Here is a 17,073-nt window from a genome sequence, read left to right as displayed (position 1 = left end):
GTAGGATGACAGTTGAAGTAAACCATTATCAAAATGTCAGTCTTAGTTTCTGATTGATGCAGAGAACAAAATGCCCTCTACCAAAACACCAGTTCATTTCCCTCTCAGATTATCCCCTGGTACACGAACCTGGCCATAGACAGATTCTTGTTCAACAGCCCAGCCTGCCTTATCAAGTAAAATCTGGAGACCTTGGAATTAGCAACTAATGACTTTGGTGCTTGAAGTTTTGGCAAATAAATATATGCCTCTTATGTAGTGAGACCAGCAATACCTTCATATTATCTGACACACTTTTCTTGAGTTGTTCAATATTGAAATAGAAAGTTCAATCTAGAACAGGTACACCCTATTTTCTTAAAATATCTTGGTTATTGGTTTGCCATTGAGCGTTACTGAAGAAGGCAGCATAAAAAAGTATTTGCTTTTTTCACTCAAGCACAGAGCCTAATTGTCTTGTAAGATGGAAGCTGAAGCATTGCAAGAGTATCAGAGACCCACGCGGACTCTCAAGAGACACAGAGGGGTGTATGTGTGGAGAGAGACCCCAGGAGAGTGCTCCCTGAGTAGGGGATTGTGGGGAGTAAGGAGCCCAGGGCCAAAAGAGGTGGGGGTAGTGGGGGAAAACAGGGTCTGGGAGTGGGTTACAGGGGAGAAAGAGAAAGAGAGAGAAAAAGGGTCATGGTCAGGTGAGTGCAAGGTAAAAGTGCTCTGGTACCACCCACTTGTTTCCCCCCACCTACGTTCTCTACCTGTCCCCTAGCCCCGGCTCGGACCCCGTCCCACAGAGGTAGAGTAACCCAGACTATGATCAGGTGTAGAGCTCCAAATGGACTTCTCTATGACCCCGTGGAGAAAGGACAGGCTTTAAGTCATCGAGAACCATTAGAAAATCTTTTAAAAACCACCTCACTTTCACTCTCTCTCTTTCCAACACACAGGGTTTGGTGTTCTATCCATTGTTTTAGGCCTACATCTAACTAATAAAGAATAGCAGAAAAACAATGTTTAGCAACACACATTTTCTAGAGAATATGCCAAAACTTCATATTTTATAAAAGTAAAAACAATCTAGGGCCAGGTTTGAATGCAAGGCACATAGCATACAGAAGTGTTAATTCAGATAAGCATTATACAACTTATCAAATATCCATTAATTACATGAAGGAAAAAATAAAAACGTTTTTGAAAAAAGTTTGATTTCTTTATCATCAAAACAGGCACATGGTTAGTATAAATGTCTAGTTCACCCAAAACATTTTTAACACCTATTCCACTTTAACATAGAGATGCAATAATTACTTACAAGCATGTTTTAACTATTTGCTAAACATTAGGCTATAGTCAGACTTGCCTCAATATCTACAGTATGACAGCAAAAATACATATTTAGCAGCATCAGGTGTTGGCCTTGTCCGGACAGTCTGAAGGTCAGTAGTCACTGTTGATTGAGAAAAGGAGAGAATGAGAAATGGAGCAGATGAGAGGAGGGCTGAAAAGAGTGGGAAAGAGAGAGAGTGACAGAGATTTTTCTAAACAACAGTGATATATGGTAAAAGGATGCATGTTTATGTCACATTAGCAGTATGTCTTTGAGAATAGGTTGACGGGGGGGACCATAGGTTATGGTTGAGCGATCAGTTCTACCATCATCCATAATGGAGCACAGGGATGTCAAGCCACACACTTACTGATGGTAACCCTGACCTAGAAACCTGGCCTGACCCCACTCCCCTGGGCTCCTGTGTGTTCAAATCCTGCTCTCTCCTGCCCTCCCCCTGTTCCTAACATCCCATAGCCACTAGGTGGCAGTGTTGTTTGATAAAATAAGTCACTGAGGCCTCCCCACCAGTCCTGTGCCTTGGATACACACAACAGAACCCAAAGCTTATCTGTCCTGAGCTACTCCTGTATGTTTACTCATCATAACATAGATAGGTCTGCAGTGTGAAACACCATGATTCATATTCATTTCTCTGCTGTCTTATCTATAGGTAGAGGACAATCTCATTATGTGATGGTACATGACAGAAAGACAAGACGTGGAACTGGGGAGGCAGTTTTAACCCTAACCATCTCTCCACATGCATAACCATATACATGGTGACATGCCTAATCTGTGTGTGGTGTAGTCATGTAAGGCTATAGGCTATGAACTTACTAACCAACCCTTCTGGGGGTGACTATCGGTCATACTCTCCCACGCCTCCTTATTTTCTCTTTAGTTTGAATCCAGTAGAGATCATGTGAGGTTGAGTTTGCTCAGGGCGTGATGGAATTCTATAACTCCATGGCCAGTCTATTACCCAGCTCACCTCGTCTCTGGAGATGAGGGGACAGCAGTGAGGGGCGTCCAACTGTCCACAGAAACAGGTGCTCACCTTGATCACCTCCATCTTTGCATTGTAGAAGGGAGATGTACACCTGTTCAACCAAAAAGGACCCTTTCTTCCTCTCTCCCACAAACACACCGGCACGCACACCAGTCTAATGACTGACTTCAATGATTTCTCCACCCAACCCGGTAAAGCAAACACACTACCCTCAAAACAAACAGTACAAATGGCACGTGTTTAGTGTTAGGCTGTCGTTCTGCCCCTGAACAAGGCAGTTAACCCACTGTTCCTAGGCCGTCATTGAAAATAAGAATTTGTTCTTAACTGACTTGCCTAGTTAAATAAAGGTAATATAAAATAAAAAATTATTAAAAATTGCTGTCTGTGATTGTGTATGTCTATCTGAGAGGACCAGAACAAACCCAATCTGATGAAACTGAACCAAGAGAACAGATAGATTCACTAGTAAAATAATTATCCATGAACGAACTCTCATTAAACATTTACATGGCTTTGATAGTAAATCTGTATCATGTTTAGATGTGTCTTTCTTTCTCTCTGTGAGTGAATGAAATTGTCTCCCTCTGCTGCTTGTCAATCACAGTTCTCACTAAACAAAAGCTTTGCTCATTACCATGGGGACAAAATTAGTAATGCCACAACCCTGCACTTGACGAAAACTGTATGAGTGAGTGAATGGATAGGTGGAGTTACAGCGGGGTTTCCCAAACTCAGGACCCCAAGGGGTGCACGTGTTTGGGAAACACTGAAATACAGACTCTAGAGGTGCCCTAACAACTGTGTTGTTGTGTTTTACTTAATGTAGGCCTTCAAAACCTGATCAATATCATACTGACGGATCACACACGGTGTGTGTGTGTTTTTGTGCTTTTACTATAGCAAAACAAGGACAATTCAGACAAGTGGGGACATTTTGCCGGTCCCCACAAGGAAAAAGTATATTTTAGGCTTAGGGGCTAGGTTTAAGGTTAGGGTTGGGGGTTAAGGTTAGGTTTAGGGTTACGGGAAATAAGATTTTTAATGGGAATCAATTCTTTGGTCCCCACATGGATAGTAAACAAGCGTGTGTGTGTGTGTGTGTGTGTGTGTGTGTGTGTGTGTGTGTGTGTGTGTGTGTGTGTGTGTGTGTGTGTGTGTGTGTGTGTGTGTGTGTGTGTGTGTGTGTGTGTGTGTGTGTAAGATGCTAAGAATTGTCCTGTAAGAAGCAACAACAAAGCAAGCCAAGAAAGGTGAGAGGTTCAAACGTAAACAGTGTTACTTAGCATTGGGCCCATTGTGGATGTGTTTACAGAGTCAGCGTCAAGACATATAGCTCTCTTTATTTACATTTGATCATTAGATAAAGGAGTTCTGATTTCATCTCCTGTCACTAATGAAGCATAACCCAATCTGGAAGGGAAGGGAGGGGCGGAGAGGAGAGGGTTCCTGTGCACTCCCCCCTACAATTTCTAGAATGGGAACACATTCTGACTGTTTGGATTGGTCCCAGAAACCAATGGGTTGGGCCAGAACCAGCCTACATGCTGACGTTATCAACTTTGATACTCTGACTGGTTAGATTTGTTATCGACGATCAAATCGCTGATGATTTGTTTTGTACAACTCCCCTAATTTTGAAGTCACACAAACGACTTCTAGGATGGCACATTTAGACAGTGCATGTAGCGATCGATAGAGCAGTGGAATTAATTTCAGTCTGAGTATTCAGGCAAGTACTGGTGTGTATTCTCCAAAAAGTAGTTATTCTAGGGCAAATCTAAATGAGTCTTTATTTGAATCCAGGTTCCTTAGAGGGTGAAGGTGGACCTGTTGTAGTGATCTTGTCCTGATAGACAGATCACCTGCTGAGATGAAGCACCTTATGTATTTGCCTATATTTATAACTGGTTATAACTAGGTATAAATGTGTACAAAATCTAAATGACCTTAGATATATGCTTACTTGCAGTGAAAACAGCTCACACAAGTTTGTAAGTGGGATGAATACTTGGTGGAACTGTAATACAGAAACCAGACACCCTCTGAATGTACACATGGTGCTGTATATTCTTACAGAAAATGTTATATAAATACATGAACTCCTATAATATCCTCCAATTGTCACATTTGTCGTATGAAGACTGGGACCAAAGCGCAGCGTGTGTATCATTCCACATTTTATTTAAACTGTGAAACTATGCAAGACATACAAATAAACGAATAAACAAAATGTGACGAAGAGGTGCAACATACACTTACTCAAAATAATCTCCCACCAAAACCTAGTGGGAAAAACAACAACTTAAATATGATCCCCAATTAGAGACAACGATGACCAGCTGCCTCTAATTGGAGATCATCCCCCCCAAGATATAAATACAGAAACTAGAACCCCACATAAGTTGGATCAGCCTGTAATGTGGTTTTCCACTTTAATTTTGAGTGTGACTCCAAATCCAGACCTCCATGGGTTGATAAATTGGATTTCCATTGATTCTTTTTGTGTGATTTTGTTGTCAACACATTCAACTATGTAAAGAAAAAAGTATTTAATAAGATTATTTCTTTCATTCAGTTCTAGGATGTGTTGTTTAAGTGTTCCCTTTATTTTTTTGAGCAGTATATAATACACTGTACACAAATATAGTCACACAAAACATAGTGTGCAAGATCAAATCAATACACTTGACTCAAAACAGCTGCACTGAAATCAACACTACTCTGTTCCTCTAGTTTAGGTCTTGAATGCAAATACAGTTAAATGTAAATACCAACAGAATTCTTTCACATTTGTAAAATTGCTTTATTTCTGAAGACTCCAGTGATGAGAGACAAATATACTATAGATATCAGTAAATGTTTAAGGCCACACAGTGATCCATTGTCCTAACGCAACTCTGATCAAGCCAGCAGAAATGTCTTGACCACTAATGATTAGGCTTACTGAAAGGATATAAAAGCACTTTCATTTGAAGGAAAACATATTCAGTAATGTACAGTGCATTAGATAAGTATTCAGACCCCTTGACTTTTTCCACATTTTGTTACGTTACAGCCTTATTGTTAAATGGATTCAATTGTTTTTTCCCCTCCTCATAAATGTACACACAATACTCCATAATGACAAAGCGAAAACTGTTTTTTAGATTTTTTAGCAAATTTCTTAAAAATAAAAAACGGAAATATCACATTTACATAAGTATTCAGACCTTTTACTCAGTACTTTGTTGACGCACCTTTGGCATTTTTCACAGCCTCGAGTCGTGGGTATGACGATACAAGCTTGGCACACCTGTATATGGGGAGTTTCTCCCATTTTTTGCAGATCCTCTCAAGCTCTGTCAGGTTGGATAGGGCGTGTCGCTACACAGCTGTTTTCAGGTCTCTCCAGAGATGTTAGATCTGGTTCAAGTCTGGGCTCTAGCTGGGCCACTCAAGGACATAGACACTTTTCCTGAAGCCACTCCTCTGTTGTCTTGGCTGTGTGCTTAGGGTCGTTGTCCTGTTGGAAAATGAACCTTCGCCCCAGTCTGAGTTCCTGAGTGCTCTGGAGCAGGTTTTCATAAAGGATCTCTTTGTACTTTGCTCCGTTCATCTTTCCCTTGATCCTAACTAGTCTCCCAGTCTCTGCAGCTGAAAAACATCCACACAGCATGATGCTGCCACCACCATGTTTCACCGTAGGGATGGTGCCAGGTTTCCTCCGCTTGGCATTTAGGCCAAAGAGCTCAATATTGGTTTCATCAGACCAGAGAATCTTGGCAAATTCCAAGCGGGCTGTCATGTGCCTTTTACTGAGGAGTGGCTTCCGTCTGGCCACTTTACCATAAAGGCCTGATTGGTTCCAAACTTCTTCCATTCAGAGTGACCATCAGATTCTTGGTCACCTCCCTGACCAAGGCCCTTCTCCCCCGATTGCTCAATTTGGCTGGGCGGCCAGCTCTAGGAAGAGTCTTGATGATTCCAAACTTCTTCCATTTAAGAATGATGGAGGCCACTATGTTCTTGGGGATCTTCAATGCTTCAGAAATGTTTTGGTACCCTTCCCCAGATCTGTACCTCGACACAATCCTGTCTCGGAGCTCTAAGGACAATTCCTTCAACCTCAAGGCTTAGTTTTTTCTCTGACATGCACTGTCAACAGCGAGAGCTTATATACACAGATGTGTGCCTTTCCAAATCATGTCCAATCAATTGAATTTACCACAGGTGGACTCCAATCAAGTTATAGAAACATCTCAAGGATGATCAATGGAAACAGGATGCACCTGAGCTCAATTTCAAGTCTCATAGCAAAGGGCCTGAATACCTATGTAAATCAGGTATTTCTGTTTTTTATTTTTAATAAATTTGCTACGATTTTTCTTAACCTGTTTTTGCTTTGTCATTATGGGGTATTTTTAATAAGACTGTAAAGTAACAAAATGTGGAAAAAGTCTAGGGGTCTGAATACTTCCTGAATGCACTGTACATAGCCACAAGAGAAAACAAACTGTTTTCGTAATTGACATTGTAACCAGCCAAGCTTTACCAGTGCATATAAATATCAATATAAATATAGTTACAAATCATATACAGACTAAATCAGAAAGTCCTTAAGTCAATGACAAAGCAAAGCCTGAACCAGAGAGCTAATATTTCCTCTTGCCAAGCATAGCAACAGTAAAAACACTGCGGATGGGGGATAGGGCTGTGCACACAAGGATATGATTGTTCAGTTTGATCAATGTATGCATTGAGAAATCAGACATATTTAGGGTTGGGAGGAAGAAAATTTCACAACCTTGTAATCTTTGCCTGGTCTCAATGTCTCTGATTACATTGTATAGCAGGAGACTAGTCTAGGGAAAGATTTGCTTTATGACTCAGTAATTGGAGTGCAGTCAATGGTCATCATTAGCATTGTCCAGTGGGTTTAAGTGCATGTAAGTGTATTGTGATCAGTAATGTCTCACCCTATATCAGACAGCCGTCAACAGTCGGAGTGAGAAGAATGAGTGAGAAGAATAAAAAAGAACAAACCACATTTCATATTTCTGGAAAAAACAAGGCATTTCACAGCAAAGGTGTGAAAGTAGTGTACATTGATGTATAGTATAATACCAGGGGTAAGGGGGGGTAAAGGGAGGTATTCTCCCAGAATATTTCACAGAAACATCCTAAACTCAGCCTTCCTTTGCTGAGTAGGTAGCCGAGTATTGTGCATTGTGGGAGTAGTGGGTGACTATATGGTGAGAGGGTGGTGAGAGAGCACTGAGGGGTCAGACGGCCATCGAGTCAAGGTCAAATGTCAAGATCTTAGATAGGTGGTCCTCCCCTCTCATTCCCAATCTCCTTCCTGCCATCCATCCCATCCATCCACTGCTTAGTTTATGAGTGCCATGGTGCGCTCTGGCTGTTCCCCGCAGATCCCGGAGAAGAACTTGAGTGCCAGACGCACATGGACAGGCACGAAGGCGTAGGAGGCGTAGATGACCATGGCCATGGATGAGAAGAGGACAGAGTTGAAGATGGACTTCTCCCAGGGCTCAAGCACATATATACCTGTGATGAGCAGGTACTGGTAGTACAGCCAGCCCAGGTACTCCTTCAGGTATTTAAAGTCCATCCTCATACTGCTCCAGTGGTCAGGGTGAGGATGGGAGAGGGAGGGGCAGAGAAAGGAACAGAGAGAGCGAGATAAAAGAGAGAGGGAAGGAGGAGAGGAGTGATAGGAAGATAGGAGAGAGAGAAAAAGAAAGATAAATAAAGGGAGGAAGAGAGAAAGGAGGAGGGTGGCAGTGATAATGGCAGCAGGGGACACATAATGGACATGAACACAAACAAACAAACACACAAACACAAAAGACAGACAACACAACATCAATCATGTGGAAAGATATACAGTTAGTCGACTCACCTGCACTTCCTTTTCCCAGGAGGCATGACCAATTGCAAGAGGGAAAACACTTCGTAGGTGAAAAATGAGCTTACCGTGTGTGTGTGTGTATGCATGTGTGTTGGGGGAAAAACTTAGTTCAGTGATATAACCTCAAGTTTTTGTAGTAGTCTCATTTAAACCCTAGTCTTCTTCAGCTTTCAGTGCGCCTGCTACTATGTAATTACCCATGTCTTACATACCTACCATATCCTTGAGGGAGGAAACAATGCAAAATGGTATTAGAAAAAACATTAATTGTGGGTCTGTGTTTATTAATGAGAAGGTCCAGGGTCAATCATAGCCCATGGCCCCTGGGGGCCACAGGGGTCTCTTTGGTGGAGAGGACCTGTAGAAATGAGCTCCTGAGAGCCCCAGACAAGGTAAATTAAATCTGCACGCATGCACAGTACACACACACACAGTGTCCCACTGAAACAGCACACTTGGCACCTTCCTTTTTAGTGTCAATGATGTCAAAAGGGTCCACCACCATACAGATGGTGGAAAGGAACAGACATTTACTCTACTTCCACACATGGTCGTTGACATTAAGTAGCTAGGGGCACAATAGGAAAGCCTCTGTCTCAGAGTCAGAAACTCACCTGACACCAGTGCACACTTCTTCACCAGAGTAATAGTCTACTCATTAATAAACGGTTATGGACCAAATAGATAAAAACATACACTGTGGCATGTCAATAAATAAACCAAAAATATAATCCAAGCATGTGTGCTGGTTTTCCAGGTCCTTTCCTGTTACACCTCTCTGATAAATAATTGTGGCTATCTAATGCCCTAGAGAGACATTATGTAACAAATGAATAGGCCTTCTCACATGAATGTAGTCTACATGCTAGCCTACATGCCTATACGACACAATAATAATATGTAACAATCTGTACTGTAGGCCAACAAAAAACAACAATAAGGATCATATAAAAGTGAGCTCACCTCTGTCTGACAACGTGCTGCTGACCGCGCTCCCTCGGTTCTACTGGCTAAAGTTTATTGCAGGACGCCAGAGAGAATGGCCTGTGTCCCACTACAGCTACGCTGCTTTGTGTAAAAAGCTGCACTACCTGTTCACCAATATAGCCTACATGTAGCAGGTAATAGTCTTTACACCACACCCACTGCTCTTTCTTTACCTGGAGTTGGGTTTTTACGGACAGTGCGTTGGGTGGACAGTGCGTTGGGTGGACAGAGTGTTGGGTGGACAGAGTGTTGGGTGGACAGAGTGTTGGGTGGACAGAGTGTTGGGTGCACGTGTATCTTTAAATAAACATCTACATAAAGCAGGATTCTTCACAAATAGGGCTAATCCATAGTCGTTTAGTCAGTGGAATAGTCATCAAAACTCTGTCCTGCATTATTGGATAGGAGACGCATGACGCACTTGTCCACGCAACCTTTGTATGGCATTCTCATAGGGAAAGATAGAGGACTCTAGTGGCCAAAAGCCTGTTTTAGCATGGGCAGCACCTTCCAGGATTTTCGACATTTTGAAGTAGTCAACTGAGTGGGACTTCCTATGGGTTAAGGAAGGATCGCATAATGAATTATGCTTGTGAGCAAACATTCCATACAGTGAGGGGAAAAAAGTATTTGATCCCCTGCTGATTTTGTACATTTGCCCACTGACAAAGAAATGATCAGTCTATATTTTTAATGGTAGGTTTATTTGAACAGTGACAGACAGAATAACAACAAAAAAATACAGAAAAACACATGTCAAAAATGTCATAAATTGATTTGCATTTTAATGAGGGAAATAAGTATTTGACCCCCTCTCAATTAGAAAGATTTCTGGCTCCCAGGTGTCTTTTATACAGATAATGAGCTGAGATTAGGAGCACACTCTTAAAGGGAGTGCTCCTAATCTCAGTTTGTTACCTGTATAAAAGACACCTGTCCACAGAAGCAATCAATCAATCAGATTCCAAACTCTCCACCATGGCCAAGACCAAAGAGCTCTCCAAGGATGTCAGGGACAAGACTGTAGACCTACACAAGGCTGGAATGGGCTACAAGACCATCGCCACGCAGCTTGGTGAGAAGGTGACAACAGTTGGTGCGATTATTCGCAAATGGAAGTAACAAAAAAAAAACAGTCAATCTCCCTCGGCCTGGGGCTCCATGCAAGATCTCACCTCGTGGAGTTGCAATGATCATGAGAACGGTGAGGAATCAGCCCAGAACTACACGGGAGGATCTTGTCAATGATCTCAAGGCAGCTGGGACCATAGTCACCAAGAAAACAATTGGTAACACACTACGCCGTGAAGGACTGAAATCCTGCAGCGCCCGCAAGGTCCCCTTGCTCAAGAAAGCACATATACATGCCCGTCTGAAGTTTGCCAATGAACATCTGAATGATTCAGAGGACAACTGGGTGAAAGTGTTGTGGTCAGATGAGACCAAAATGGAGCTCTTTGGCATCAACTCATCTCGCCGTGTTTGGAGGAGGAGGAATGCTGCCTATGACCCCAAGAACACCATCCCCACCGTCAAACATGGAGGTGGAAACATTATGCTTTGGGGGTGTTTTTCTGCTAAGGGAACAGGACAACTTCACCTCATCAAAGGAACGATGGACGGGGCCATGTACCGTCAAATCTTGGGTGAGAACCTCCTTCCCTCAGCCAGGGCATTGAAAATGGGTCGTGGATGGGTATTCCAGCATGACAATGACCCAAAACACATGGCCAAGGCAACAAAGGAGTAGTTCAAGAAGAAGCACATTAAGGTCCTGGAGTGGCCTAGCCAGTCTCCAGACCTTAATCCCATAGAAAATCTGTGGAGGGAGCTGAAGGTTCGAGTTGCCAAACGTCAGCCTCGAAACCTTAATGACTTGGAGAAGATCTGCAAAGAGGAGTGGGACAAAATCCCTCCTGAGATGTGTGCAAACCTGGTGGCCAACTACAAGAAACGTTTGACTTCTGTGATTGCCAACTAGGGTTTTGCCACCAAGTACTAAGTCATGTTTTGCAGAGGGGTCAAATACTTATTTCCCTCATTAAAATGCAAATCATTTTATAACATTTTTGACATGCGTTTGTCTGGATTTTTTTGTTGTTATTCTGTCTCTCACTGTTCAAATAAACCTACAATTAAAATTATAGACTGGTAATTTCTTTGTCAGTGGGCAAACGTACAAAATCAGCAGGGGATCAAATACTTTTTCCCCCTCACTGTAACTGCAGGTGGCAGTAAATCAACAACCGTGGCTTTATACCTGTTCAAACAACACACTCCAGGTGGCAGTACGCACCCTTTAAGTTTGTTTACCAACTCTTAGAATTAGAAGAAAATGGACTACTTCAAAATGGAAATGGCTTCAATAGCGCTGCCTGTACGCACACACACACTATAATGGGACCGAGTCCTCTATAATTCTCTACAGGCATCCCCATGTTCGCTTTGAACATGACAGTTCTGCTTGCCACACAGGAGATCAAATTCATAATCTCCACTGCCTGCAAGTGGACTGTGCACTGAATTATCCCAAAACATAATTCACCCAAAACAGGGCAATGTGCACTCTGCAGCAGACAGGGGATGCAAGAAGTCACAGCATTGCTACAGAACTGGCAAAATAACTGAGATTGCTCCAAAATGTTGAGTGATTGGATAGCCTATTTAGCCGATAGCCTTCATTATTCAAATAAAGAGGATATATTTTAAGCACATCGGAATCCTCTCTTTTCATAGTCTATGTCTTCGGGAATAAAATTAGTTTTTACAACTTCTCAGCTGCATACATTATTGTTGTGTAAAGAGAGAGCTAAGCCGCTCTGTCCAGCCAACTGAACCGTCAGTCTCCAAGCATACAGACTGCACCGGGTGAAAGTCTGGAAGCCAGACTCACCGCACGAGGGAGCATGTCACTGTTCGGGACTCTAAACAGTTGAACAGTCAGGTAGCCCACTGCTTTTTCAATAGTATTATTGGAAGAAGAGTGAAAAGTGGACATACGGAGTCAGAAAAAGGAGGTGATAAAATGAGGAGTGGGTGATAAGAACAGGCTTTGATGGAGAGAGCGTATACTGTAGGTGAGTGGAGAGGAGGTGGGTGAGAAAAAAGGGTCAGGGGGAAAGAGTGGGAGGGATGGTAGAGAACCCCCTGCTCTACCTTATTGTCCTCTTCTGCCTCAGAGAGACCTAAAGTTACTTTCTCAAGGATCTGGTTACCCCTAAAAACCTGTTTAAGTTGCCAAAAAACAAGATCCTACCTCCTCCCTCTTCAAACTAGACTGCGAAGTGGCACATAACACACCTCTCTCTCTCTCCTAATATACACTACCATTCAAAAGTTTGGGGTCACTTAGAAATGTCTTTGTTTTTTAAAGAAAAGCACATCTTTTATCCATTAAAATATCAAATTGATCAGAAATACAGTGTAGACATTGATAATGTTGTGACTCTTGTAGCTGGAAACGGCAGATTAATTATGGAATATCTACAAAGGCGTACAGCGGCCCATTATCAGCAACCATCACTCCTCTGTTCCAATGGCACGTTGTTTTAGCTAATCCAAGTTTATCATTTTTAAAGGCTAATTATCATTAGAAAACCATTTTGCAATTATGTTAGCACAGCTGAAAAATATTGTGTTAATTAAAGAAACAATAAAACTTGACTAGTTGAGTATCTGGAACGTCAGCATTAGTGGGTTTGATTACAGGCTCAAAATGGTCAGAAACAAAGAACTTTCTTCTGAAGCTCGTCAGTCTATTCTTGTTCTGAGGCTAATCCATGTGAGACACTGAAAAGAAACTGAAGATCTCATACAACGGTGTATACTACTCCCTTCACAGAACAGCGCAAACTGGCTCTAACCAGAATAGAAAGAGGAGTGGGAGGCCCCGGTGCACAACTGAGCAAGAGGACAAGTACATTAGTCTGTCTAATTTGAGAAACAGACGCCTCACAAGTCCTCAACTGGCAGCTTCATTAAATAGTACCCGGAAAAACACCAGTCTCAACGTCAACAATGAAGAGGCGACTTCGTCTGTCCGGTGTCTGTGTTCTTTTGCCCATCTTAATCTTCTCTTTTTATTGGCCAGTCTGAGATATGGCTTTTTCTTTGCAACTCTGCCTAGAAAGCCAGCATCCCGGAGTCGCCTCTTCACTGTTGACGTTGAGACTGGTGACCCCAAACTACCGTTCAAAAGTTTGGGGTCATATATATATACTGCTCAAAAAAATAAAGGGAACACTTAAACAACACATCCTTGATCTGAATGAAAGAAATAATCTTATTAAATACTTTTTTCTTTACATAGTTGAATGTGCTGACAACAAAATCACACAAAAATAATAAATGGAAATCCAATTTATCTGGATTTGGAGTCACACTCAAAATTAAAGTGGAAAACCACACTACAGGCTGATCCAACTTTGATGTAATGTCCTTAAAACAAGTCAAAATGAGGCTCAGTAGTGTGTGTGGCCTCCACATGCCTGTATGACCTCCCTACAACGCCTGGGCATGCTCCTGATGAGGTGGCGGATGGTCTCCTGAGGGATCTCCTCCTAGACCTGGACTAAAGCATCCGCCAACTCCTGGACAGTCTGTGGTGCAACGTGGCGTTGGTGGATGGAGCGAGACATGATGTCCCAGATGTGCTCAATTGGATTCAGGTCTGGGGAACGGGCGGGCCAGTCCATAGCATCAATGCCTTCCTCTTGCAGGAACTGCTGACACACTCCAGCCACATGAGGTCTAGCATTGTCTTGCATTAGGAGGAACCCAGGGCCAACCGCACCAGCATATGGTCTCACAAGGGGTCTGAGGATCTCATCTCGGTACCTAATGGCAGTCAGGCTACCTCTGGCGAGCACATGGAGGGCTGTGCGGCCCCCCCAAAGAAATGCCACCCCACACCATGACTGACCCACCGCCAAACCGGTCATGCTGGAGGATGTTGCAGGCAGCAGAACGTTCTCCACGGCGTCTCCAGACTCTGTCACGTCTGTCACGTGCTCAGTGTGAACCTGCTTTCATCTGTGAAGAGCACAGGGCACCAGTGGCGAATTTGCCAATCTTGGTGTTCTCTGGCAAATGCCAAACATCCTGCACGGTGTTGGGCTGTAAGCACAACCCCCACCTGTGGACGTCGGGCCCTCATACCACCCTCATGGAGTCTGTTTCTGACCGTTTGAGCAGACACATGCACATTTGTGGCCTGCTAGAGGTCATTTTGCAGGGCTCTGGCAGTGCTCCTCCTGCTCCTCCTTGCACAAAGGCAGAGGTAGCGGTCTTGCTGCTGGGTTGTTGCCCTCCTACGGCCTCCTCCACGTCTCCTGATGTACTGGCCTGTCTCCTGGTAGCGCCTCCATGCTCTGGACACTACGCTGACAGACACAGCAAACCTTCTTGCTACAGCTCGCATTGATGTGCCATCCTGGATGAGCTGCACTACCTGAGCCACTTGTGTGGGTTGTAGACTCCGTCTCATGCTACCACTAGAGTGAAAGCACCGCCAGCATTCAAAAGTGACCAAAACATCAGCCAGGAAGCATAGGAACTGAGAAGTGGTCTGTGGTCCCCACCTGCAGAACCACTCCTTTATTGGGGGTGTCTTGCTAATTGCCTATAATTTCCACCTGTTGTCTATTCCATTTGCACAACAGCATGTGAAATGTATTGTCAATCAGTGTTGCTTCCTAAGTGGACAGTTTGATTTCACAGAAGTGTGATTGACTTGGAGTTACATTGTGTTGTTTAAGTGTTCCCTTTATTTTTTTGAGCAGTGTGTGTATATATATATACATATATATATATATATATATATATATATATATAACATTTCCTCAGAAGCACCCACCCCTCTCCCCTTCAGCCCCTACTATAATCCAAATGACTACCTGGCAAGAATAGAGCTGTTTGTATTGGGGAACAGTCTAATAGTAGGGGACATGTGCCCACTGAGTCCTAGTTCCAAATTAAATCTGGATTGATTAATTTCTGAAGCTTGGTGAACTCATTTTAGCTTGATGATGGGGAACCAATTTCTCAAGCCAGTGGCTCTGCATGTGAGTGGGTTTGGTGTTGTTGGGTAGAGAATCTAGTTGCCAGTCTGCATCCTATTACAAGCATACAGTGCATTCAGAAAGTATTCAGACCCCTTGACTTTTTCCACATTTTGTTACGTTACAGCCTTACTCTAAATAGTTTTCCCCCTCTCATCAATCTACACACAATACCCCATAATGACAAAGCAAAAACAGGTTTAGATTTTCTTTGCAAATGTAAAGAAAAATAAATGTGGTATTTCAGTTTAACTATTCAGACCTTTTACTCAGTACTTAGTTGAAGCCCCTTTGGCAGTAATTACAGTCTTTAGTCTTCTTGGGTATGACTACAAGCTTGGCAAACCTGTATTTGCACAGCAATTTTCTGGTCTCTCCAGAAATGTTCGATCGGTTTCAAGTCCGGACTCTGGCTGGGCCACTCAAGGACATTGAGACTTGTCCCGAAGCCACTCCTGCGTTGTCTTGGCTGTGTGTTATTGTCCTGTTGGAAAGTGAACCTTCACCATAGTCGGAGGTCCTGAGTGCTCTGGAGCAGGTTTTCATCAAGGAGCTCTCTGTACTTTGCGGCGTTCATCTTTCTCTCGGTCCTGACTAGTCGCCCAGTCCCCGCCACTGAAAAATATCCCCACAGCATGATGCTGCCATCAGCATGCTTCACCGTAGGGATGGTGCCAGGTTTTCTCCAGACGTGACACTTGGCATTCAGGCCTATATTGGTTTCATCAGACCAGATAATCATGTTACTCATGGTCAGTCCTTTCGGTGCCTTGTGGCTGTCATGTGCCTTTTACTGAGGAGTGGCATCCATCTGGCCACTACCATAAAGGCCTGATTGGTGGAATGCTGCAGAGATGGTTGTCCTTCCGGAAGTTTCTCCCATCGCCACAGAGGAACTCTGGAGCTCAGGTTCTTGGTCACCACTCCGACCATACCCTTCTCCCCCGATTGCTCAGTTTGGTCGGGCAGCCAGCTCTAGGAAGAGTCCTGGTTCCAAACTTCCAAACTTCTTCTATTTAAGTATGATGGAGGCCAGTGTTCTTGGGGACATTCAATGTCTCAGAAATGTTTTGGTACCCTTCCCCAGATCTGTACCTCGACACAATCCTGTCTCGGCGCTCTACTGAGAATTCCTTTGACCTCGTGGCTTGGCTTTTGCTCTGACATGCACTGTCAACTGTGAGACCTTATATAGACAGGTGTGTGCCTTTCCAAATCATGTCCAATCAATTGAATGTACCATAGGTGGACTCCAATCAAGTTGTAGAAACATCTCAAGGATGATAAATGGAAGCAGGATGCACCGGAGCTCAATTATGAGTCTCATAGCAAAGGATCTGAAATATGTTATTTTTATTATATTTTTTATAAATGTGCAAGTATTTCTAAAAACCTGTTTTCGCTTTGTCATTATGGGGTATTGTGTGTAGATTGATGACAATGTTTTAAATTGTTATTTAATCAATTTTAGAATAAGGCTGTAACATAACAAAATTTAGGAAAACTTAAGGGTTCTGAATACTTTTCGGACGCACTGTAAGCATACCCCAATCCAGAATGCATACCCTGGGATATCTACACATACAACTACCTACTCATAGAAGGTGCCTATGCGTTCTCAACTGGTACATTCTGCCACTGTCACCATGTGGCCTGTCCCTCCTTTTAAGTCATAGGTACTACATTGAGAGTGACATCCATGCTCATGGTTCAGTGACATCTTCACCACTTTTCCAGGTCTTTCTAGTGGATGCAGCATGTCTCAGAATGACAAAGTCATATA

At 43.1% G+C, this 17,073-nt stretch overlaps 1 protein-coding gene across 1 annotated transcript; it reads right to left on the bottom strand.

The window, feature by feature from the left end:
* Nucleotides 1–6,633: 6,633 nt before the first annotated feature.
* Nucleotides 6,634–9,319, bottom strand: LOC106580970 (serine palmitoyltransferase small subunit B). Its single transcript, XM_014162573.2, has 2 exons — nucleotides 9,208–9,319; nucleotides 6,634–7,951 (listed from the first exon to the last, which is right to left on the bottom strand). The coding sequence occupies exon 2, from the start codon at nucleotides 7,948–7,950 to the stop codon at nucleotides 7,702–7,704; it is 249 nt and encodes an 82-aa protein (XP_014018048.1). The 5' UTR covers nucleotide 7,951; nucleotides 9,208–9,319; the 3' UTR covers nucleotides 6,634–7,701.
* Between the last annotated feature and the right edge of the window lie 7,754 nt (nucleotides 9,320–17,073).

Source organism: Salmo salar, chromosome ssa20 (assembly GCF_905237065.1).
Source record: "Salmo salar chromosome ssa20, Ssal_v3.1, whole genome shotgun sequence".
NCBI lineage: Eukaryota > Metazoa > Chordata > Actinopteri > Salmoniformes > Salmonidae > Salmo > Salmo salar.
Note: the sequence above shows the minus strand (reverse complement) of the source record. Positions and strands in the feature narration are given on the sequence as shown.

Excerpts from the sequence above, each read along its gene's own strand:
- LOC106580970 (XM_014162573.2), bottom strand. The coding sequence starts at position 7,950 with ATGAGGATGGACTTTAAATACCTGAAGGAGTACCTGGGCTGGCTGTAC.